The sequence below is a fragment of the Canis lupus genome, chromosome 2, assembly GCF_003254725.2.
Source record: "Canis lupus dingo isolate Sandy chromosome 2, ASM325472v2, whole genome shotgun sequence".
NCBI classification, from domain to species: Eukaryota; Metazoa; Chordata; class Mammalia; order Carnivora; family Canidae; genus Canis; species Canis lupus.
The window spans coordinates 66,326,825-66,349,652 of NC_064244.1; the positions used below are offsets into that span (position 1 = coordinate 66,326,825).

Consider the following 22,828-nt stretch of genomic DNA (forward strand, 5'->3'; position numbering starts at 1 on the left):
ATAAAAGTAGGAAACATTACAAGACCAGAGTCTGAACACTGGTATTTGATAAGAGATTAGTTTGATAATAGTATGAGATAATTTTTTAAGCATTTTTTGGCAATACACATAGAACTGTTGACCTGTGAAGTCTCTGGGATCTGTGTCAGTATGTGAGAGGCAGATGTGGGAGGGATGTTGATAACTGGTAAGGCTAGGATGGGAACAGGATGTTCAGGATATTACTTTGTCTCCTTTTGCACATTTGAAATTTTCCGTAACCAAACTATTTCAACTATTAGAGAAAATACTAACAGTAATTTTTTGCTGATAAATTCGTAAACAGTCTAAATGGACATTTCCTGAAATATACAGTGTATGTGTGTACATACATATTTGCATACATATATAAAGTTTACAAAAACTAAATCAGAAATAGAAAACCTGAATAAATCTTACCAAATTAACAAAATTGATTTTGTACTTAACTATGTAAATAGAAAAGTTGATCAGACTGGATTTTACCAAGTACTCAGGGAACAGGTTATATAAAGTTTCAGAAAATTGAAGGAAAAAAACATTCCCTAGCCAATTCTATCAAAACTAAACAGCATGAGAGAGAGTTATATATAAACCAGGATCTGGGGGGTGGGAGTGAATGGGTGACGGGCACTGGGGGTTATTCTGTATGTTAGTAAATTGAACACCAATAAAAAATAAATTTAAAAAAAAATAAATAAATAAACCAGGATCATTTATAGGAGGGGGGAGGGAGACCAAAAAAACTAAGCAATAACTAAACCTAATAAACTTTTTTTTAGAAATCATGACCTAGAAATTAAATTCTTGGACAGTTTAATATTAGAAAATCAAATGATATAGTTTTCCATATTAACAGATTAAAGGAAAAAATCCAGATATATCAGTAGATGCAGAAACAATACTCAGTGAAACTTGATAAAAATTAGAAATTCCATCACAGGAGAATGCATCTTAACCATGATGAAGAGTATCTACTAAAATCCTAATTCAAACATAACTAATGGTTAAACCTTAAAAGCATTTCCTTTAAGCTCAGGACAAGTCAAGAATGTCTGTTGTCAGTGTTTTATTTGGTAGTATTTTGAAATCCTGGTCAGTGCAACAGAATGAGGGAAAGAAAGAACAGTTCATCAGTTGTAGAAATCAGCTGCTTTTCTTTATTAGAGCCAAAGTCAGTTGGAAAATAAAACTTTTTAAAGCACCGTTTACATTAAGAAATCAGAAAGTACCAGGAAGCAAATGTTAAAGTTATATGGAAATGCATAAAAGAAAGCCTATAGAAATGGGGAGAGAGAGATCATTTTCATGGATGGGAAGATTCAGTATCACAGAAATGTTCATTGTTCTCTAATTTATCAATTTAAAGTAATTCCAGTCCAGATCCCAAGAGAGCTTTCCAGGGAAGTTGGCAGGCTAATTCACACAGAAGAGGAAAATGTTCAGAAGAACCATAACAATTTTGAGTAAAAACAATCCTCCAAGATAAAGTTGTGGTCATTGGATGGAATGCAGTTGTCAGCAGGATATGTAAACTAATAAAATTGAATAAAGTATCTAAAACTACACATGTATGGTGGTTGCCAAAGGGCAGGTGGGTGAGGGGATAGGTGAAGTAGATAAGGGGAATTAAGAGGTATAGACTTCCAGTTATAAAATAAATAAGCCACAGGCATGAAAAGTATAGCATGGGGAATTTAGTCAATAATACTGTAATAATGTTGTTTGGTGACTACACTTACCATGGTGAGCACTGAGTAATGTGTAGGATTGTTGAATCACTGTGTTGTACTCCTGAAATTAATATAACACTATGAACTATATTTCAACTTTTTAAAAGTAAAAAGAAAACTACACATGTATGGAAACTTGGTATATGACAAATGTACAGGTATACCTTGGAAATGCTACCAGTTCAGTTCCAGACCACAACAAAGTGAATACAGCAATAAAGGGAGTCAAATGAATTTTTTTTGTTTTGTAGCGCATATAACAGTTATGTTCATACTGTACTGTAGTCTGTTAAGGGTGCAATAGCATTATGTCTAAAAAATAATGTACATACCTTTAATTCAAAAATGCTTTATTGCTAAAAAAAAAAAAAAAAAATGCTAATCAGCATCTGAGCTTTTCGCAAGTCCTGTAATCTTTTTGCTGCCTCAGTGTGAATGTCTGCTGTCAATCAGGGTGGTGGCTGCTGAAGGCTGGGGTGGCTGTGACGATTTCTTAAAATAAGAGAATAATCAAGTTTGCCTCATCAATGGACTCTTCTTTCACAAATGATTTCTCTGCGCCGTATGATGCTGTTTGGTAGATTTTACCCACAGAACAACTTTTAAAATGGAGTCAATCCTCTTAAACCCTGTGGCTGCTTTATCAACTGAGTTCATGTGATATCCTGAATTCTCTGTTGTCATTTCAGCAGTCTTCACACCATCTTCACCGGGAGTACCTTCCATCTGAAGAATCACTTTCTTTGCTCACCCATGAGAAAGTCCTCTTCTGTTAAAGTTTTATCATGAGATTGTTGCAATTCAAATCTATTAATTTCAGTTTGAAATATTGGGAAAATTACCAAATGTGACCCAGAGACACAAAATGAGCAAATTCTGTTGGAAAACTGGCTCTGATAGATTTGCTGGATACAGTGTTGCCACAGACTTTCAATATGTAAAAAATGCAGTATCTGAGAAGCACAAAAAACAAGGTATGCCTGTATTTTTATAGAAGGGCCACCGAGAACAATGGACTGGAAAACTACTTGCATACTCAAACACCAGTGACTTCTTTTTTATACATAAGTAGATTTTTCTGAAACATCACCCATTAACTGCTTTATCCCATTTTGACTATTAACTGGTTAGAGTGTTTAATCTTTAACATTTTTTCCTTTGAATTTCTTTTTTTTTTTTTAAAGATTTTATTTATTTATTCATGAGAGACACAGAGAGGCAGAAGCAGGCTCTACGCAGGGAGCCCGATGTGGGACTTGATCCCCAGGATCATGCCCTGAGCCAAAGGCAGATGCTCAACCACTGAGCCACCCAGGCGTCCCTCCTTCAAATTTCTTAAATCTGGTTGCCCATTTAGTTAAACACAGTTTTGTTTTTGTTTTTGTTTTTTAATTTTTATTTATTCATGATAGGCACGCAGTGAGAGAGAGAGAGAGGCAGAGACACAGGCAGAGGGAGAAGCAGGCTCCATGCACCGGGAGCCTGACGTGGGATTTGATCCCAGATCTCCAGGATCACGCCCTAGGCCAAAGGCAGGCGCCAAACCGCTGCGCCACCCAGGGATCCCTAGTTAAACACAGTTTTAAAAATTTGATCCAATTCCCATGTCAATTGTGTATAATATTTTGGGTTTTTAATTTTTAAAATTTAGTGATTAAAGTTACATTTTCCAGTGTTCAATATTACAAACAACACTTCTAAAAATTTATGAATATAGAATTTCTCCAAGAAGTATTTCAGAAAGAGAGCAAGAACTAAGAATAATTTCGTTAACACTTAGATAAGTAAATATTATCAAATAAGAAAGGAAAAACTATTAATATTATAGGTATAGAGGAAATCCATGTTCCCATTATCTTTTCTACGTACCCTATCATGAGTTTGAGTTTTATAATTCCTATATACAGTTTTGTATCTTCATATTTATGCACTATGCAAATATATACTATTCTGTATATTTTTAAAATTTGTATCAATTGTGGAAATAAATCACTATCCATTCTTTTAGACATTTAATTTGCTTCCGCTTTTTTTTTTAAGTTTATTTATTTAAGGCAAGGAGAGAGGGAGAGAAAGAATCTCAAGCTGACTCCCTGCTAAGTGCAGAGCCCACTGTGAGGCTTGAGCTCACAACACTGAGATCATGACCTGTGCTGAAATCAAGAGTCAGTCGCTCAACCGACTGAGACACCCAGGCACCCCTGCTTTCACATTTTAACATATTAAATATAATGCTGCTCTAAACATTTTTGTATTTTTATTATGCCTATGTGTGATGATTTTGTTTAGTAATATATCCAGAAGTGTAGTTTTTGTATTGTAGGACATGACCATTTTCAGCTTTACCAGAGCATGCCAAAGGCTTTACAAAGTGTTTGTGGCAGTTTATTCTTTTAAAGCAAGTAAGAGGGATCCCTGGGTGGCGCAGCGGTTTGGCGCCTGCCTTTGGCCCAGGGCGCAATCCTGGAGATCCGGGATCGAATCCCACATCAGGCTCCCGGTGCATGGAGCCTGCATGGAGCCTGCTTCTCCCTCTGCCTATGTCTCTGCCTCCCTCCCTCTCTCTCTCTCTCTCTCTCTCTCTATCATAAATAAATAAAAATTTTAAAAAAAATAATAAAGCAAGTTAAGAGCATTTTCATTATTCAATCCTTGCTGGCACTTGGTTGTGTCAGGATACTTGGTCATGTCAAGTAACATATAGTAAAATTTTTTGCAATGCATAGTCCTATGACAGCTACCATAATCCAGAACAGTCTGGGTGGCCTGGGTGGCTCAGCAGTTTAGAGCCGCCTTCAGCCCAGGGCCTGATCCTGGAGACCCGGGATCGAGTCCCACATCAGGCTCCCTGCATGGAGCCTGCTTCTCCCTCTGCCTGTGTCTCTGCCTCTCTCTCTCTCTCTCTCTGTCTCTCATTAATAAATCAAATCTTTATAAAAAAAATCCATCACCCCCAAGAAATTATCTCATGCTGTTCCTCTACAGTCAAAACCAATCTTCAATCTTGACTCTTAGCAACTAATGATCTTTTGCTATTCTATAGTTTTGCAGTTTCCAAAACTTCATATAAATAGAATCACAGTTTGTGTGAGTCTGAATTCTTTCATTTAGATGATGCATTTGAGATTATTGTTAGTGCATGTACCAATAGTTTATCTGTTTTATTGCTGAACATATTTTATTATATAGATATGCTTACTGTAGTTTACTCTTACCAGCTAAACAACATTTGGACTGTTTCCAATTTTTGGTTATTATGGATAAAACTGTTACATTTCTGTACAGGTTGTTTTGTATAAACATGTTTTTAATTTTTCTGGATATCCATCCCTGAGACTACTGATTCACATGATAGCTTTATAAGAAACCACCAAGCTGTTTTCCAAAGTGCTTATATTGTTTGGCATTGGAACAAGGGGTGTTATCAAATTTTCAATTGCTCTACATAGTTCTCAGCACTTGGTATTATCAGTTGTTCTTTTTTTAATTATAGTTACTCGAAGGTATATGCTGTAAGTTTTAACTTGCAGATTTATAATGTCTAAATCTTTGATGAAGTGTCTGCCATGGCCATTTTAAGATTAGGTAGTTTTCTTACTGTTCAGTTTCGAGTTCTGAATTAAGACTTTTGGCAAGTGATTTGCAAACATTTTCTCCCAGTTGGTGGCTTTTCATTCAACAGTGTCTTTCACAGAGAAAAAGTTTAATTTTCATGCAGTCAAGTTAGAGTTTTTAAATGAATTTTCCTATGATGTATCTAAGAGCTCTTTGACCCAAAGTCCTAAGAATTTGTTCCTACATTTCCTTCTGAAACTTTTACAATTTTATACTTAGGTTTATGACCCATTTTGCGTTAATTTTTGTATAAGGTATTAGGTATAGCTCAAGATTCTTATTCTTGGGATCCCTGGGTGGCGCAGCGGTTTGGCGCCTGCCTTTGGCCCAGGGCGCGATCCTGGAGACCTGGGATCGAATCCCACATCAGGCTCCCGGTGCATGGGGCCTGCTTCTCCCTCTGCCTGTCTCTGCCTCTCTCTCTCTCTCTCTCTGTGACTATCATAAATAAATTAAAAAAAAAAATTAAAAAAAAAAAAAGAATACAATCCACACTCTAAAAAAAAAAAAAAAAGATTCTTATTCTTTGTCTCTTTTTATTTTTGGCTATGGATGTCTGATTTTTCTAGCACCATTTGTTGAAGACTTCTTTCTCCATTGAATTGCCTTTGTATCTCTGTTAAAAATAATAAGAATAGCTTTATTTGTAAGAATCTATTTCTGGGCTCGGTTCTGTTTTGTGGATGTCTGTCCTTTTGTCAGTGCCACATTGTCTTGTTTATTGGAGCTTTAAAGTCTACACTTGTGCACTCTACAGCTTCCAATGTGGTGCTGAATAGGAATTATCTTGTTATTGATTTTGAGGGGGAAAGCATTCAGGTTTTCACCATTAAGTATGGTGTCAGCTCTGGGTTTTTATAGATGCCGTTTACCAGGTTACAGAAGTTCTGATCTGTTTCTCTGAGATTTTCATTAAATGGATGTTGATTGTTTAACAAATTGATCATGTAGCTTTTCTTTTTTAGTCTATTTATAATAGTGGATTACATTTACTCTTCAAAATTTAAACCAGCCTTGCATTCCTAGGATAAACCACATTTAGTTGTGATTATATGAAAGTATTATACTTTTTACATATGTTGCTAGATTAGATTGGCTGATATTTTGTTGAGGATTTTTGCATCTATTTTCTGGGGTGATTTTTTTTTTTTTTTAAGATTTTATTTATTCATGAGAGAGAGAGAGAGGCAGAGACACAGGCAGAGGGAGAAGCAGGCTCCATGCAGGGAGCCTGACATGGAACTCAATCCCAGGTCTCCAGGATCAGGCCGTGGGCTGAAGGCGGTGCTAAACCACTGAGCCAGCCGGGCTGCCCTGGGGTGATGATTCTGATACCATTTCCAATTTGTAGAGTTTTTTGTTTTTCCTTTGTTTTTGTTTTTGTTTGTTTGTTGGTTTTGTTTTTGTTTTTTAAGACCAAGCAGTTCTCAGACACTAGCTGGGTGTCCTACAATTCAGCTCAGTTCTGATCTACCTGGAGATGGCATCAGATTCCAAGAATTAGGGGCTCAGTCTCACAAGTCTGGCCTCCACTTAAGATGCCAGTCTCATGTCCAGGTTGTCACCTGTGCTTCTGACCAATTGGCTATAAATCAGGTTTCTATGAGCCCCTCCTTGAGTTTGATTAATTTGCTAGAGAGGCTTAGAGAACTCAGGAAGCCAATTTACTTACTTAAATTTTAAGTAAGAGCATATTAAAGGATAAAAATCAGGGGTGCCTGGGTGGCTCAGTGGTTGAGCATCTGCCTTCGACTCTGGGCGTGATCCCGGGATCCCGGATTGAGTCCCACATCGGGCTCCCTTCATGGAGACTGCTTCTCCCTCTGCCTATGTCTCTGCCCCCCCCCCAATGAATAAATAAATAAATTTTTTTTTTTTAATCAACAGCTAGATGAAAAAACATAGGTGAGGAGGTCCTGAACAAAGAAACTCCTATCCCCGTGGAGTGTGGAGCCTAGCACAATGGCAGAATGGAAAAATTCTGTTTCACCAACTTGGAAGCTTTCAAACCTTTTGAGTTTTTATGAAGGCTTTTTTCTGTGGCATGGTTGATTAAATCATTGACCATTGGTGCTTGATTTAACCTTCAGCCACACCCCTGCCCCTCCCCAGAAATTGTGGTGGAACTGAAAGTTTAAACCTTAAACTCATAGTTGTTTCCCCTAGTAACCAGCCCATATTTTTAAGGGATTTCCAAAAAATGCCTCATATTTCTTGTTAGAAGTGTTTGGGCAATTTGTTCCTTTTAAGGAATTTGTCCATTTCATCTGAGTCATCTGATTTGGGGTCATAGAGCTGTTCACTGTATTTTTTTTATTCTTCTTGTTTTAAGAGTTTATTTTTAAGTAGTCTCTACACCCAACATGGGGCTCAACTTACAACCCCAAGATCAAGAATTGTACATCCCACTGACCGAGCCAGCCAAATGCCCCCTTTTTATTCTTAATGTAAGGTCTGTAGTGATGCCCTCCTTTTTTATTCTTGATGGTTTATTTATTCAGGTATTTATCATTTCTGTTTCATTTATGAAGTTCCAAGATTCATTCTAATGTCCTTTCTCTCCCCCCCCCCTTTTTTTTTTTTACGATTTTATTTATTTATTCATGAGGGACACACAGAAAGAGGCAGAGACATTGGCAGAAGGAAAAACAGGCTCCCTATGGGGAGCCCCACACAGGACTCAATCCCAGGACCCTGGGATCATGACCTGTCCCTCAACCACTAAGCCACCCAGGTGCCCCAGTATCCTTTCTCTTTTATCTAAAGAATTTGTTTAGGCATTTCTTTCATAGCAGATCTGTATACAACAAACTCTAAGTCTCTTAAGTCTTTACCAAGGTTTTTATTTATGTTGCCCTCATTCCTGAAAGAATATATTTGCTGGATATAAAATTCTAATGTTCCCAAGTTCTCTTTTTCAGGGCTTAAAATTTTTGATGCACTGTCTTTGGCTTTGATGATTTCTGAAGAGCAATCCACAGTCATTCAGGTAGTTTGCTTCTACAGAATACATCATTTTCCTCTTTCAGATCTCAAGACTTTAAATCTTCAATTTCAAGTAGTTCAATTTTGAAGTGTGTGGCCCTTGTTTCTGTTTGTTCTTATCCTGTTTGGTGTTTGCTGAACTTTTTGAATCTGTAAATTTTTGCCTTTCACCAAACTTGGGACATTTTTAACAATTATTTCTTCAAAAAAATTTTTTTTTGTAGGAGTCTCTTCTCCTTCTGAAACTTAAGTGATGTGTTAAGCCTTTTGAAATTGTCCCACAGGTCCCTGAGGCTTTATTCATTTGTCCTCAATCCTTTTTTCTCAGTATCTCATATTAGATAGTTTCTCCTGAGTCATCTTCTAGTTGGTTGACTTTCCTCTATCCTCCCCATTCTTGGGCCCATACAGCAAATTTTTTGTTTCAGGTATTTTTCATTTTCAGTTCTAAAGTTTCCATTTGGTTCTTTTTCATAATTTATATTTCTCTACTGTGATTTTTCTACTCCCTCAGTGTTTGCCTTTACCTTATGGAATATGTTTATATTGTTGCTTCAGAGTCTCTGACAGTTCTGAGGCACCTGGGTAACTCAGTCCATTAAGCATCCAACTCTTGACTTCAGCTCAGGTCATGATCTCAAGGTCATGGGATCGAGTTCCATGTCAGGCTCATCACTGGTCATGAAAACTGCTTAAAAGTCTCTGTCTTCCTTTGCCTCTTTCATGTGTGCACTCTCTCTCTCTTTCTCTCTCTTAAGAAACAAAACAAAAAGTCTTTAAAGTCTTTGGCAATTCCAATATCTGGGTCTCATTAGGACTGGGATCTCTTGACTCTTTTTTTTTTCTTTTCAGAATTCACATTTCCTGGTTCTTTATATGTGAGTAATTTTTTCTTATGTCCTGGACAGTTTGAATATATGACACTGTGAACCCTGTTAGAAATACCTGGAAAATGTTGATTTTTGTTACTCGTTTTATTTTTGTCAGGCAATCTACCCAGTTAGATTCAGATTGCATGTGCCATGTCACTTTATGTGGGTGGTGGTTGGGTCTTTGTGGTCTTGCCCAGGGCATGTGCCACTCAGGGATTTGGACAGTGGCTTGTACTATAGTTTCATTCTCAACACCTTTGTCATATTTCTTTGGTTCTGTTTGATGAATACACAGCTGGGGGTGCGGGGAGTGGTAAACCAGAATTAGTGCTTTTTCTTTAGCTCCGTGTTCTTGTCCAAGACCTCCTTCACATTTTCCAGATAGCATGGTTTCCTTTTCCCATTTCCTCTAGTGGCCAGAAAGTTGTTTCCTTCAATTTCTGCCTCCTAACCTGTTGTGAGTTTTGAGTATCTAAGAGAGAAGGGAAAAAAATAATAGGAATTCCCTCCATACTCCCCCAACATCATATCCTTTTCTCAATCCTGCTAGTTAGAGAGATGGGATTTCTCTTGGGGGTTTAGATGCTGCTATAGCTGCTGCACACAGATCTTTACAACTGGTGCTGGGGGATCCCTGGGTGGCGCAGCGGTTTGGCGCCTGCCTTTGGCCCAGGGCGCGATCCTGGAGACCCGGGATCGAATCCCACGTCGGCCTCCCGGTGCATGGAGCCTGCTTCTCCCTCTGCCTGTGTCTCTGCCTCATTCTCTCTCTCTCTCTGTGACTATCACAAATAAATAAAAATTTAAAAAAAAAAAAAAAAAAAACCAACTGGTGCTGACCCAGGGCAGAGCTGATAGAGTGGAAAGAACAAACCAGATATCCCTGCTTCACCCCACTCTTCAGCTTGGAAAGGGGGCCCTCTTGCCAGTCTTCTGGCTGGGGCTCTCTCTAAGTTCCCGGAGTCTCTGGCATCTGTTTTTGCCGTGAGTTCTTGAATCAGCTCAGGAGACAAAGAAAAAAAAACTGAACCTCACCCTCTTTATGGGTCATTCAAGTTTGACTTCCCACCTACACCCATCTTTTACTTTCCAGAATTCTCATGTAGTTGCTTTTCATATTTTATCCTCAGTTTTTAGTTGTAATAGGAGAAGTAAGCCATACTGTATTTAATCTTGGCTGGTTCTAGAAGTTAAGTTTATTTTACATAATTGATTAGTTTTGTCTTTATATCTTGTGTCTTCTGTGTTTGTTTTTAATACTTTCCTAACCAAAGGTTATAGAACTATACTTCTATATTTTATGTGTATGCATTAGTTTTTACATTTAAGAATTGATTTTCTGTCCTGTAAGACAGGGATCTAATGTCAGTAGTCCGTTGCAGTGCCAATTATTGTGTGTCTCCTTTTGATCTGGAATGCTATACAGGCATTCCTCCTTTTTCTGTGCTTCACAAATACTGCATGTTTTACAAATTAAAGATTCAAGACTTCACTTCTGCAGATGTGATGAAACAGCAAGAGAACTAGAATTAGAACTGGAACCTGGAGATGTGACTGAATCACTGCAATCTCATGATCAAATGTGAACTGATGAGGAGTTGCTCCTTTTTTTTATTTGGGGTTAGAATGGATGTTTATTTTTTTATTTAAATTCAATTAACATAATATATTATTAGTTTCAGAGGTAGAGTTCAGTGATTCATCAGTCTTATATAATACCCAATGCTCGTTACATCATATGAGAGTTGCTCTTTTTGATAAGCACGAAGTGATTTCTTCAGATGGAATCTGCTCCTGGTGAAGACTGTTGAAATGACAACAGAGGATTCAGAATATTACATGAGTTTAGTTGATAAAACAGCTGTAGGGCTTAAGAGGATTGATTCCATTTTAAAATAAATTCTGTGGTTAAAATGCTACTAAACAGCATCACAGTCTGCAGAGAAGTTATTTGTGAAAGAAGAGTCAAATCAGTGCAGCAAACTTCATTTTTTAAGAAATTGTCACAGGGCAGCCCCAGTGGCGCAGCAGTTTAGCGCCGCCTGCAGCCAGGTTGTGATCCTGGAGACTGGGGATCGAGTCCCATATCAGGCTTCTTGCATGGAGCCTGCTTCTCCCTCTGCCTGTGTCTCTGCCTCTCTCTCTCTCTCTCTCTCTCTCTCTGTGTGTGTGTCTCATGAATAAATAAATAAAATCTTAAAAAAAAAAAAAAAAAGAAATTGTCACAGCCTTCAGCAGCCACCACCTTGATCAGTCAGCAGCCATCCACATTGAGGCAAGACCATCCACCAGCAGAAGGATTATGATTTGCTGAAAACTTAGATGCTGGTTAGCATTTTTTTTTTAGCAATAAGAATTTTTGAATTAAGGAATGTACATTTTGTAAACAATGCTATTGCATGCTTAACAGACCACAGTACAAGCTAACTGTTTTATGCACTGGGAAACCAAAAACTTAATTTGACTCACTATATATTGCAGTATTCCCTTCCTTGTCTGGAAGGAAACACCCAGTACCTCCAAGATAATGTCCGTAGTTCCTTTCATTGTCCATAGAAGATTTCATTGCATTGGTGGGAGCTGTCTTCTGAGGCACCAATAGACAGCATTCCTTTTTCCTTTCACATTGAGAATATGGAGATTCAAAATAGCTCCTTTATTACAGCAAAGGCTAGAGGAAGCAGCTTAGTGAGAGAGTTGTATTAGACTTGCTAATTCTCTACCCATCAGTTCTACCACCCACCTAAGTCTAGACCAGTCCAGCCCCAGGAAAGTTTGCATCTGCAGAGAAAACCCACTTATTCAGGTCACTGCTTCCTACTCACCAGTCCAGGGAAAGAAAGAAGGCAGGAAAAAGAGACCAGACTCCATATCCTCAAGGTAACTCACTCCACTTCCCTGAGGAGGGTGTAGGAGTGGAATAAGAGACCAGGAGCATTAGCAGACCTGTCATACAGCCTGGGAGAAAGAGAAGTAGTTTGTGCCCCCACCCCCACCCCCCGCCATTTCAATTTGTCAGGTTTTTATTGTTAGAATTTTTTTTTAAGATGATTTGTTTATTAGATTGAAGATGAGCAGGGGAAGGGACAAAAGGCAAAGAAACAGACTCCCCACTGAAAGGGGAGCTGGACAGGGAGGTAGGGCTGGATCACAGGACCCCTGAGGTCATGACCTAGGTCAAAGTCAGATGCCTAACTAGCTGAGCCACCCACGCACCCTTTGTTAAGAAATATTTCCTGAAAATTAGTTGAACTAAACCATTTCAATATTCAGCTGCATTCATAACAGAAAAGAATGTCATGATCATATGACTTAAAAAATATATCTTTAAGGAGCATTAACTATGGCCTGTACAGTACCATGTTTCTTTGGATTAAAAAAAAAAGCAGAGAGCAGATACTTCAGACTTCTTGATTATTTTTCTTAGATCTACCAGTTCATGGTTTTATAAACCTAGTCATGTATTCATTACTTGCTATGAGCAAGAATTACACTAGATATAATTAACACATGGTTCTCATTGGAAGGCCTCACAGTATACTAGAGAAGAGAATTACGGTATTAGTGATACTTGCTCACTACCACAGAACCATGGACAAAATGTTTCGATTATGTAAACAATGGAGAAATTGAGAACTAGTGTTATATTTAAGGAAACCTGTTGTTTCTATGTAATATATTTGTGAAGATTTTGTGAAGTTTTGAAATGGTAATCCTATTTAATTCTGATTCTCTACCATTTTCATGGAAGTAAGTAACCAATGATCATTTCAAATAAATGATCATTCCAAATGAAAATTACTTGGTCAATATATATCCCTTTGAGGTGTATTTTTTAATTTTTTGCTCTTAGTTTGTGCCATCAAGGTATTTTAGCGGGAAGAGATACCTGACATTACATTGTTTTTATATAAAGTCTTTTAAATTAAGAGGCAGGATGTGACTGGCTGGCTCAATCAGTAGAGCAGGTGACTCCTGATCTTATGGTTGTGCATTCAAGCTCATGCTGTGCATAGAGATTACTTAAAAATAAAATCTTTAAATAAATAGATGGAGGGATCCCTGGGTGGCGCAGCGGTTTGGCGCCTGCCTTTGGCCCAGGGCGCGATCCTGGAGACCCGGGATCGAATCCCACGTCGGGCTCCCGGTGCATGGAGCCTGCTTCTCCCTCTGCCTGTGTCTCTGCCTCTCTCTCTCTCTCTGTGACTATCATAAATAAATAAAAATTAAAAATAAATAAATAAATAAATAAATAAATAAATAAATAAATAGATGGAGGTGGCATCATACTGCTACCTCAGAGATAGAAACCAGAATGAATACTTATTATATGTGTTTAATGACAAAGGAAATCTTTATTCTCTGCTCACTAAAATTTTAATTATAGAGTCACATAGGGGCAACTAGAGCAAAAAGTGAACTGTGTGTGTGTGTGCGCATAAAAGACATCCCAGGGAGTGGAGAGAACACAAGTGTTTGAGCCAGGCCAACCTAGGTCACATCACTCTGAGTAACCTTGGGCAAATTCTTAATCATCTGAACCTTAATTTTCTCCCTGCCTGTAAGGAATAATAGCTACTGCATTCACTTCTTTAGAGCTATGCATGATGTGTTTCTAAGCCCACAACCTGAACATGAATGCTCCCAGTCTTTCTAAGCCTATGATCTAAAGGAAATCTTCAAACAAAAGTGGGCCAACTGTATTTTAAGAACTTAGTGCCAGGTAGCAAGCTGCCTATAAAATTTCAAAAAAGAGAATGCTAAACAAAATAGATAGTGCTTATTTTGATACTGCAATTTATATCTTCCTGATTGAAAATGTAGAAATTGTTATTTATGGGGTGAAGCCTTAAAACTACATAAATGTGCAATATAGAATAGGGGATAAATGACAGGAGATCATGGGGGACGTGTATGGTTATGAAGAGTATAGATAAGATAAAAATGGTTTTGATGTGTTACAGGATATATATATATGTTACAATTAAACTTGGGTTTAAACTTAAAAAACTGGGGGAAAAAAAATCCCAACAGTTGCTGAGTGATTGATTCATTTTCCCAATTGGTCGGTGCCATCATAAAAAAAAAAAAAAAAAAAAAGAAAGAAACATGTAATAGAGCCAGTGAGCCTCATGGAGCAAAAGGTTTCTTTATAGACAAAACACTAACTTTCAGTTTCTTAATGCTTAGTTCCACTAAGAACCAAAGGAGACCGGCAGCCTTAGTTCTTTTAACTCCTTCGATGCCAGCCTTCTAGCTGTTGGGTTTCTGTCAGCTGTCATATCTACCATGTTGACAAGATAGTGAAACTACAACATTCAAATTTATCTTTTCAAAAGCAGGGTTTTTCTTTGTTTTAATGTTACAGATTTATTTGAGGTTCCTAGATTATCAAATGGAGCACTCAAATGAATGCAAGAGAAACTTTGTTGCAGTTTATGATGGAAGCAGTTCTATTGAAAATCTGAAGGCCAAGTTTTGCAGCACCGTGGCCAATGACGTAATGCTGAAAACAGGAGTTGGAGTGATCCGAATGTGGGCCGATGAGGGCAGTCGGCTGAGCAGATTCAGAATGCTCTTTACTTCCTTTGTGGAGCGTAAGTAAATACTACAACACTGAGATCTTTTTACACAATTTTCATTCATTCAGAATTCAATTATGGTGCATTTCCTCTTGACAAAGACTGCAAGTCAAAGAGAAGGCAGAAATAACTAAGTTTTAGTCACTGTTCTCAAAGAATTATCTGTTCTAGGTGAAAAACCACATTAATACATACATTGCAACACTGCCTTATTACAAAGGTGTAAACATATGACAGGAAATGCAGAATGGAAACTTCAAGATTTTCAAATTTAAAAATAATTATCAGTAGTATTAATTTAAAAAAAAAAAGTAGTATTAATTCAGCTTGGTGAATCATTATGAGCCTGCCAAACCATGCTCATCAAAATTTAGGTAGGCTGTTTTTTCTTTTTAAATAATTTTAAGCTGATCTAAAATTTTTTAAATAGGACAGAATTTTCATATGTCCTTTACTCAGATTCCCCTAATAGTATAGTAAAACTGAAAATGAACACTGATACAGTATTATTGACTGATACATAGACCATATCCACACATCACTGGTTTTCCCATTAATGTCTTTTTCTGATGCAGGATCCACGTTGCATCTATCTACTTGTCATCTCTCCTTTAGTCTCCTCAGTCTGTGATGGTGCCTCATTCTTTGGTGACCTTGATACATTTGAAGAGCACTGGCCATTTATTTGGTAGAATGTTGTCCATTTGAGTTTCTCTGATGTTTTCTCATGGATTCATTTGAGGTTATATATTTCTGTCAGTATCACAGAGAGGACATTACACCTTTTCCCGCACATCACACCGGTGAGGTGGATGTGTGTAATGCAGATTTGTCCCTCGTTAACTTCCCTCACTTCCTTGGGGAGCTCTCTGTCAAGATTCTCCACTATAATGTTACTAATTTTTTCATTTCTAGTTAATAATGCTCTTTGAGACTATGCATATCCCTTTGCTCATAATTATAGTGTCTGTTAATGGTTTTCATCTGTAATAGGTGATACCATAGTGTTTACCTAATGGTAGTTTACTGTCTCCATTATTCCTTCTACACTTATTAATTGTAATTCTTTTGTGAGGAAGAACTGTTTTTCCCCTCATTTATCTTTTGGTGATTTATATCAGTATGAGTTTATGGATTTTTATTTTATGCCATTATTATTATACATATAAAATTATATATAACATACAATTAGTATAATACTAACATTATTTTGTTGCTCAAAGTCCCAGCTTTGGCCATTGGGAGCTCCTTCAACTTGTCTCTTTTATCCTTTGTTTTTTCTTGTTTTGGCGGGGGGGGGGGGTGTTTAAATCACTTTCTTTCTATCACCACAAGATAGCCCACGCCTGATTGTGTTTTCCCTGGCCCAGCCCTAGAACCAACCATATTTCCATCCAAGTACTAACCAGGCCCGACCCTGCTTAGCTTCCGAGATCAGACGAGATCGGACGCATTCAGGGTGGTATGGCCGTAGACCCAACCATATTTCCAAGAAGCCCTTTTCTTCTCCTCAGAAAACACTGCTAAAAACGCTTACAGGGTTTTTTTTTATAGGAATCATAATGAATCCATAGATTGCTTTTAAATAGTAGTGTCATCTTAATATTAAGTCTTCCAGTGTATGAACCCAAAATGTCTCCCAGTTTGTTTGTGGTTTTTATTTTTTTTCAAGAATGTTTTATTCTGGAGATGCCTGAGTGGCTCGGCAGTTGAGCATCTGCCTTTGGCTCAGGGCATGATCCTGGAGTTCCAGGACTAGAGTCCCATATCGGGGTCCCCAGAGACGGCTGCCTATGTCTCTGCCTCTCTCTGTGTATTCTCTCATGAATAAATAGAATCTTCTAAAAAAAGGTTTTGTTCTGTATACAAGTCTACATTGTTAGTATGTAGAAATGCACCTGATTTTTGTTTGCTGTTTGTATCCTGCAGCATTGCTGAATTAGTTTATTAGTGTGTAATCTTGTTAGCGTTTTCTACATATAAGATTATGTTGTCTGCGAACAGGTACTTTTCCAATATTGGATGCTATTTTATTTTTCATTTCCTGTTCTCGTCTCATTGTTCTTGCTAGAACTTCTAGTACTATACTGAATAGAAATGAAAAGGGACACCCATGTCTTGTGTCTGATCTTCGGAGAAAAGCTTTCAGCCTTTCACTGTTGAATAGGTGTTAGCTGTGGGGTTTTCATATATGGCTTTTATCACGTTGAGGAAGTTTTCATCTGGTCCTAGTTTATTGAGTGTTTTCATCATGAAAGGATGTTGAATTTTGTCAAATTCTGGTTCAATGGAAATGATCATGTCATTTTTTCCCCTTTCATTCTGTTAATGTATATTACATTGATTTTTGTGTGTAGAACCATTTTTCTGTTCCAGGAATAAGTCCCACTTTGTCATGGTGTATAATCCTTTTAATATGTTGCTGAATTCAGTGCTAGTATTTTGTTGAGGATTTTTGCATCAATATGCATGAGGAGAATTGGTCTGTAGTTTTCTAATAGTATCTTTCTGGCTTTAGTAGATGGTTATGCTGGTCTTTAGAATGAGTAAGAAGTGACCCCTTCTCTTCAACTTTTTGGAAAAGCTTGAGAATTGACATTCTATAAACATTTGGTAGAATTCACCAGTGAAACCATCCAGTTCAGGGCCTTTCTTTGTTGGGAGATAGTTTGATTACTGATTCAGTCTTCTTGCTAGTTAGAGATCTATTCAAATTTTCTTTTTTTTTTTAAGATTTTATTTATTTATTCATGAGACAGAGAGAGAGAGAGAGAGAGAGAATGAGAATGAGAGGCAGAGACACAGGCAGAGGGAGAAGCAGGCTCCATGCAGGGAGCCTGATGTCGGATTCAATCCCAGGACTCCAGGATCACGCCCTGAGCCGAAAGCAGGCGCTCAACTGCTGAGCCACCCAGGCATCCCTAATTTCCACATATTTATGAATTTTCCAGTTTATTTGAAAAAGATACAAAAGATACTTTGTATCATGTCAGTCTTTTAAGATTTTTATGTGTCTGTGGCAGAACATTTGGTCCATCCTGGAGAAAGCTCTATATACACGTGAGAAAAATGTGTATTTCTCTGTTTTGGGGTGGAACTTTATGTATGTATCTATTAGGTCCAGTTGGTTTATAGTATTAGTCTTGTATTTGCTTATTTATCTTCTGTATGGCTGTTTTACCCATTATTGAAAGTGGAATATTGAAGTCTCCAACCATTTTTGTAGAGTATCTAATTTCTCCCTTAAATTCTAATAGTGTTTGCTTCCTATACTTTAGGACTCTGATTTTTGGTTTATATTTTTTTATAATTGTTGTATCTTCTTGATGAATCTCTTTTACCAATAACAGTGTCCCTCATTGTCATTTGCAACAGTTTTGATTTAAAGTCTACTTTTGTCAGTATTTGTATAGCCAGCCCAGCTGTCTTTTTGGTAACTATTTGCATGGAACATCTTTCTCCATTTATTCATTTTCAACCAATTTTTTTTTTTTAAAGATTTATTTATTTATTTATTCAGAGAGAGCGAGAGAGAGGCAGAGACACAGGCAGAGGGAGAAGCAGGCTCCATGCAGGGAGCCTGACGTGGGACTCGATCCGGGATCTCCAGGATCACACCCCGGGCTTCAGGCGGTGCTAAACCGCTGCGCCACCAGGGCTGCCCTTTTCAACCAATTTTTATCTTTAGATCTAAAGTGAGTCTTTTATAGAACAGTATATAATTGGACCTTGTAGGAGGGTTTTATGATCTATTCTGTCAATCTCTGCTTTTTGAATAGAGGGTTTAACTCATTTAGATTTTTAGTAATTAGTAAGAAGGAAGGACTTCTGCCCTTTGGCTGTTTGTTTTCTAAATGTCTTAAAGCTTTTTGTCCCTCATTTCCTTCATTATTACTTTCTTTTGTGGTTAATCGATTTTTTGTGGCAACACATTTGAATTTCCATTTGTGTATATTCTTTAGATATTTTCTTTGTGGTTATAATGGGGTTTTGTCTTTTTATGAGTTAGTTATGTCTTTAAAAGTCATCTTTACAGGATGCCTGGGTGGCTTAGTGGCTGAGCACCTCCCTTCTGCCGGAGTCCCAGGATCGAGTTCCACATTGGGCTCCCTCCATGGAGCCTACTTCTCCCTCTGCCTGTGTCTCTGCCTCTCTCTCTCTTGTGAATAAATAAAATCTTTTAAAAATTAAAACTAAAAAAATAAAAGTCATTTTTACTATTTTGTGGGCATGTGAGAACCTTTTCATATTAAAGAATGGGGTAGCTCATGTATAGATCCTGACCTAGCTTAAAAGTGGAGACACTCTTGAGGACAGATTTTAGGATCCTTCCCTTAAACTTCTGATAATTCACATGAACAAATTCTAGGAAAAAATTGGTTCTATTGCCTATCTCCTATAAAAGTCCAAATGACTGTTTTGTTGATTTTGTCATAAGTGCAAATCATATTACATTAGCTTTGATTTTTTTAAAAATGGCCTTCAAAAATACCATCATGTTTTTGGCTTGATTTAATTTTAATCTGCATTTGGATAGTGCTGAATGATTAGTCTCTCTCAACTAGTCCCTTTCCTCATGGCCACTTCTGTTCAAAGAAAATTACCATTTAAAGACTCATCCAAACTGCCCCAGTGTAGTTGAAGGTATATGTTCATATCACATATATTTTAAAAATAAATGGTAGATCTTCTACATTATCCTCAGAAGGAAATATTTTCACTTTTATAAACTGACTAATGAATACAGTAACATGGTAAAATATGATTTTTGCAAAGCAAAATTTGTAAATATAAAGGTGTAAGAGTAAGGTACTATCAGATATTTTTCTTAAGAAATTTAGGACTTAGGGGCAGCCCAGGTGGCTCAGTGGTTTAGCACCACCTTCAGCCTAGGGTGTGATCCTGGAGACCCGGGAGCACATCGTGCTCCCTGCATGGAGCCTGTTTCTCCCTCTGCCTATGTCTCTCTGTATCTCTCATGAATAAATAAATAAAATATTTTTTTAAAAAAATAAAAATAAAAAATAAATAAATAAATTTAGGGGCAGCCTTGGTGACGCAGCGGTTTAGTGCCGCCTGCAGGCCGGGTGTGATCCTGGGATCTCCAGGATCGAGTCCCACATCGGGCTCCCTACATGGGGCCTGCTTCTCCCTCTGCCTGTGCCTGCTTCTCCCTCTGCCTGTGTCTCTGCCTCTCTCTCTCTCTCGCTCTGTGTCTTTCATGAATAAATAAAAAATAAAATCTTAAAAAAAAATAAAATTAAATTAAAAAAGAAATTTAGGAATTAGCAATTTTTCCCTTTACTTATAATTTCAAGATATTATATTACTATTCCATGGATTCTATGTTAAATTCATGAATGGTATGTGACCTATACAAGCTTTTGCTATAGCTCAACTCTTCTATCTATAATTTTATTTATTTTTTTTTAATTTTTTTTAAACATTTTCTTTTCTTTTTTTTTATTTATTTATGATAGTCACAGAGAGAGAGAGAGAGAGAGAGAGAGAGGCAGAGACACAGGCAGAGGGAGAAGCAGGCTCCATGCACTGGGAGCCCGACGTGGGATTCGATCCAGAGTCTCCCGGATCGCGCCCTGGGCCAAAGGCAGGCACCAAACCGCTGCGCCACCCAGGGATCCCTATCTATAATTTTAAAAGACTTGATGAATTGCCAAATGGCTAGCTGGGTTATGAAACCAACCACCCTTCCTACCTGCCTTCCATTCATTTATTTAACATTTATCTTACAAGATATTGTATTTGCTATGAAGACACAAAAATGGATGAAACAGTCCCTGCTCTAAAAGATCTTATTATAGTCACTTAGGTGAGGTAACTTATATGCAAATGAGGCAGTTGCAGGAATGACTATGACAAAGACTGAGACAGAAAATGAAGTGCTTCCTGATTAAATATGCAGGTTACTTCTAGCAGGCAGCATTGATTATGGAGCAAGTAGTTAAGGTAGGGACTTGGGTTTATTCTTGAGGACAGGTAGGTTTTAGAAGGTAGAAATGTTGAATAATTGAAGTTATTATTCCGAACAGAGGCTACAGAGGGAATAAAATGCAGAGCCCAGGCTTATCTGGATCACAAGAAGTAGTAGAAGAAAGAAGAGAGAAAAATGAGTCAAGAAAGATTAAAACTAGAGTTAGAAGGCCTTTAAATTAAAGGCTAAAATTAGAGTTCATATTAAAGGCATTGGGGAGTTTTGAAGGGTTTCATACTACAGAATGACAATCAGAGCCATGCTTCGGTTGTGGTGTAGAGGCTTTGTAGGAGGGAGGCTGACTTCCATAGTGGGGAGCCCTGGGGGTATGGGGGGACCAGGACAGTCTGAACCGAAGCAGTGACAGAAGAGAGACTTGTGGACGTAGCATCAACAGGATTTGGTGACTGAGCAGACAAAAGTAACAGAATGGGTCAAAGATACCTATAGCTGCCGTCTGACTTGGAAAATGAAAATTGGAGAGATAAGAGGGAAAAGTTATTTGGATTTTTAATCCAGTTATTTTGGATTTAGTGAGTTTCTCAAGTAGCTGGAAATGTCAAGAGCTCAGCAGTGATATTTACCGTGAGTAAACTGTGTTGCTACTTCTTGTTGCCCTATGAATCTAAGCAGTTTCAAAAAAGATTTTATCAACTTTTCACACTTAAAACAGCTATGTAAGGCTGCTTCACTATTTCAAATGACTACAAAGCAGTGCTTGATACAAAGATAGAGTTTCGGTTAGCAAGAAAGCGTTTCAGCTGTCTTCCTTTCTCCTTGGTTTACTTCTTCCCAGCATCTTACATCTGTGCTTTCCAGGAGTGCCCATCAGCCACGGGTAGCTGCTGAACACTCATAATGTGGCCCATCTCAACTGACATGTGCAATAATTATAAAGATAGATCCTGGGTTTGAAAGAAGTGGAATGAAATAATGTAAAATATCTCATGAATAATGTTTCATATGTGTTAAATGAGAATATTTTGGGTATTGTTTCAAGGCTCCTGAACACCAACCAAATGTTAGGTGACTTCTTAGAAAGAGTCACAGGAATCAGCATGTATTTGAATACTTACTTATGCTAAGATTTTTGAGACTGAAAGGATATGGGATCAACAAAGGAGAATTACTGTCTGATTCTGGAGAAATCCTCGCTTGGGCTTCCTTAACACTCCCTCCCTCCCATGAAGAGCACACTATGCATGTGCATTTCTCCAACAACGAAAAAATGCAGTAGCATGCACAGCCGTTTTGTGGAGAGAAGCCCGTTAGAGCTCAGCACCCAAGATTTTTATTGGGAGCCAGTCACATAGGCACTCTCAGCCTTGCCTGTACCAAAATTGTAGACTCATAGCAGGAAAGAAGGTATTTGACATAAATGACATTGTTCACGCAAACTCTAGGCCCTGTGAACCTTATCATCTGGGAATGGAGGAAAGCCAAGTTCCCAGTTGCCAAAGCTAAGGCAGACCTTGCACACAGACCCTTCTAAAGGGAGCGACCTCAGTCCTGCTATAGTAACACTTCTCTGCACAGATATATTGGGTTAAATAAGCTATTAGTAAAATTAATTCCTCCTGTTGCTTTTTAATGCATCTACTTCCTCACATTTTGGCTCACATTATATTTATTTTGGGCAGCACTGATCTAAACCTTAAATGCAAAATTCTTCTCTAATGTGTCTTAGTTAAGGTATTTCTCTATATACATTAATGATTTCTCCATCAGTACAGATATGAGAAGTAAACAGATGAAAAGCCCTCCCTCAAGTGATGTCTTTACAATAATCACTAAATACAAGACTGAGTTAAAAGCTTGCAGTAGACTTAGCTCCATATCCTTAATTTAGCTTTATTATCCACAAAGAACAAGAAAACCATCCTTCCAAATAAAAAGTCATATATCTGTGTGTATATGTGTGTGTATATATATGTCATATATGTGTGTATACACATATATATATATACATATATACACATGTATATGATCAAAATAAAGGATTTTGTAAGTTTTTATGAAACAAAAGTCCCA

General features: G+C 37.6%; 1 protein-coding gene and 1 long non-coding RNA gene across 5 annotated transcripts in view; one reads left to right on the forward strand and one right to left on the reverse strand.

Moving 5' to 3' along the window:
- LOC112660561 (uncharacterized) overlaps positions 1-2,492 on the reverse strand; it is a 90,987-nt gene extending 88,495 nt beyond the window's left edge. The window contains exon 1 of one of the 3 annotated variants that reach the window (XR_007404340.1): positions 2,084-2,492. This is a non-coding gene — a long non-coding RNA (uncharacterized LOC112660561). The remainder of the gene's footprint in view (positions 1-2,083) is intronic. The other 2 variants (XR_007404341.1, XR_003137063.3) reach the window with 2 other exon arrangements.
- NETO2 (neuropilin and tolloid like 2) overlaps positions 1-22,828 on the forward strand; it is a 58,930-nt gene that overhangs the window by 23,930 nt on the left and 12,172 nt on the right. For both annotated transcript variants that reach the window (XM_025448126.3, XM_025448127.3), the window contains exon 7: positions 14,592-14,820. In XM_025448126.3, coding sequence (XP_025303911.1) covers positions 14,592-14,820 — 229 coding nt within the window. The remainder of the gene's footprint in view (positions 1-14,591; positions 14,821-22,828) is intronic.